Source organism: Cynoglossus semilaevis, chromosome 3 (assembly GCF_000523025.1).
Source record: "Cynoglossus semilaevis isolate Cse_v1.0 chromosome 3, Cse_v1.0, whole genome shotgun sequence".
Lineage (NCBI taxonomy): Eukaryota > Metazoa > Chordata > Actinopteri > Pleuronectiformes > Cynoglossidae > Cynoglossus > Cynoglossus semilaevis.
Genome location: NC_024309.1, coordinates 9,273,946 through 9,276,712, shown reverse-complemented (window position 1 = coordinate 9,276,712; position 2,767 = coordinate 9,273,946). Strand labels below are relative to the sequence as shown.

At 41.3% G+C, this 2,767-nt stretch overlaps 1 protein-coding gene across 1 annotated transcript in view; it reads right to left on the bottom strand.

The window, feature by feature from the left end:
* Positions 1 to 750: 750 nt before the first annotated feature.
* flt1 (fms related receptor tyrosine kinase 1) overlaps positions 751 to 2,767 on the bottom strand; it is a 26,994-nt gene continuing 24,977 nt past the window's right edge. The window contains exons 27-30 of the mRNA XM_025054655.1: positions 2,595 to 2,693; positions 2,225 to 2,294; positions 2,036 to 2,130; positions 751 to 1,942 (exon numbers count right to left, since the gene is read on the bottom strand). Coding sequence (XP_024910423.1) covers positions 1,777 to 1,942; positions 2,036 to 2,130; positions 2,225 to 2,294; positions 2,595 to 2,693 — 430 coding nt within the window. The 3' untranslated portion in view covers positions 751 to 1,776. The remainder of the gene's footprint in view (positions 1,943 to 2,035; positions 2,131 to 2,224; positions 2,295 to 2,594; positions 2,694 to 2,767) is intronic.

The window sequence follows — 2,767 nt, the reverse complement described above, 5'->3', positions numbered from 1 at the left end:
GGCTCCTCACAGGAAGTCTCCTCAAACATCTGCAGCATGGTTACCATCGTGAAAATATCCATAAAAATAAAAAGTCCCCGAAATGCCTTAAAATGCAAGACTATGTCCTAAAACATGCTGCCAAGTGAATATTTTGTGTTTAAAAGTCCAAAAAGTATTTTATATGAATATTTGAAAAATGACCCAAAACATGCCTTACTATAGCCTTACCATCGTGAAAATATCCATAAAAATAAAAAGTCCCCGAAATGCCTTAAAATGCAAGACTATGTCCTAAAGCATGCTGCCAAGTGAATATTTTGTGTTTAAATGTCCAAAAAGTATTTTATATGAATATTTGAAAAATGACCCAAAACATGCCTTACTATAGCCTTACCATCGTGAAAATATCCATAAAAATAAAAAGTCCCCGAAATGCCTTAAAATGCAAGACTATGTCCTAAAACATGCTGCCAAGTGAATATTTTGTGTTTAAATGTCCAAAAAGTATTTTATATGAATATTTGAAAAATGACCCAAAACATGCCTTACTATAGCCTTACCATCGTGAAAATATCCATAAAAATAAAAAGTCCCCGAAATGCCTTAAAATGCAAGACTATGTCCTAAAACATGCTGCCAAGTGAATATTTTGTGTTTAAAAGTCCAAAAAGTATTTTATATGAATATTTCAAAAATCACCCAAAACATGCCTTACTATAGCCTTACCATCATGAAGAAAAATACAACTGACCTTGTTCCACATTTAAATTCAGTTTTAAACAAGATTTTATTGTATTTCATTTTCGATATATTATATATCCAATATATATACTCCATAGCAGAGTGGGCCGGGTTTGAGCATGAAACTCCCGGGCTGAAAAAGGGGCCCACTTTGGCCCTGCCTCTCATGCAAGAGGCTTCTTCAGTTCTAACTGGTGGAGGGGAGTACAGCAAATATATACTATGGGTGTGATGAAAAAAATAAAGCTACGTCAGGTCCCTTCTGTTGGGTGGTACGTCAGGGTCATGTGGGGACAGTTTGTTAGGAGTCTGATGGGTCGTAGCAATCTCCAGACTATGGTGGCGAGAACTAAGGACAGCATTGTAGGTGGGTGACCCCCACCCAGAGGACAGGGAGGGGGAACGATCCACCATGGGGCCAACGACTGACATGACAATTTAAAGGTCATATTGGCCACTTTACTCAACACCACATCCCCCATTTGGGGTGGTTCAATACCTGGAAGCTCCCCAGCAGGACAGTAGAAGTGATGAAGCCTCTCGGATGAGAGCAGAAACGTTGTCAACTTAGTTAAGGTGAGTCCAGTCGCCTACTCAAACATGCTTTTGAGATTATTTTGAAGACCTGGATGACTGAGAATATCCACAAATATAATAAGGGTGATGTAAAGTGATACATTCTGCGTACGTGCACAGTAAAGGGCCGTGGGTACTAACTTAAATCCAGCATATAGTGGCTGTGAAGGAGGAACATTTATTAGATACAGCAGAGTTCCTCCTCACTAAGCTCAGTGCACGAGGTACCAGTTTAATAAGCTCCTACAGCAGACTGCTTAACACATTCTTCATAAGGCATCGGATACTGTCAGGTAATGGTTATCTGCCACCGACCCTGGGTGCAGTAAAAGACAGCTTCAGAAACACGGCATGTCAAACATGACAATAAAGAGGAGGACAGAGGAGGTATTGTGGTGAAAGGTAATACGCAGAGGTAGCAGATTAAATCAGCAGGTCTAGTGGAGCAGCGGAAATTCTAACTGTCAACAACAGATGCTAGAGGGAGGGGTAGAGAAAGGCAGAGTTGTAGTCGGGAGGTGGGGAGTCACTTTCGTCAACATCCCAGTTCTCGGGAAGGATGGACGTCTCATTCCCACGGAGATCTGTGATGTCATCACAGAGAACTGCCCCCTGAGTTCCATGGAACTTAAAGGTGAAGAATCTATGGGTGCAGCAGGACGGGCGTTAACAGACAAATGACTCTCAGCAGTAACTCGGACAAATGATTGCAAGTATTGAAAAAACCTATTCTGACCTGCTGAGTTTCCCTGTCTTTGTGTTGTGGTTGTTCCAGCTGACGGTCTTCAGCTCCTCAGAAGGTAAAACCATTCCACTGTCACTCTGCTCCTCCTGAATCGGCAGAGATCAGGTGATATTAATTAGATGTTCAGAAGTCATCTGTGTGTGTGTGTGTGTGTGTGTGTGTGTGTTTTGTTTTGCTTACATCCAGGTTGTCTGGCTCCTCACAGGAAGTCTCCTCAAACGTCTGCAGCATGGCCATACTGCGCATGTAACTAGAGTCCAGTAAAGAAAGAAATGTTAATCAAAATCATCAGTGCATTTAAATAAGAAGATCGTTTTTAAATATTAAACCCAAATTTGGTGGCTGGTTTGATGACAGTGCAGAAACAAAACAGTGCAGAAAGTCTTGAGGTCAGAAAGAAGGAACCAATGATGTTGCGAGTTTGATGATGTCCAAAAGCTTGTCAATACTATAAACCACTGTGTTAAAACCAAAAACTTGTTAAGCAAGAAAAAGTCATTACACGTGAACTAACTCCAGTTACCATGGTTTCCTTCACCTGGTTCCTTACCTCAGGTTTGTGACCGTGACTGGCTTCTCTCGAGCTTTGTCTCCATCCATGAAACTTCCCAGAGGAATGTAATCTTTACCGTCCTGTTGAGAAGATTCTGAGTCATAAACGTGTGTGTTTTCTTCACATATTTTTACTTTCAGGGTCTCTCTCTCTCACACCATGACGCCAGA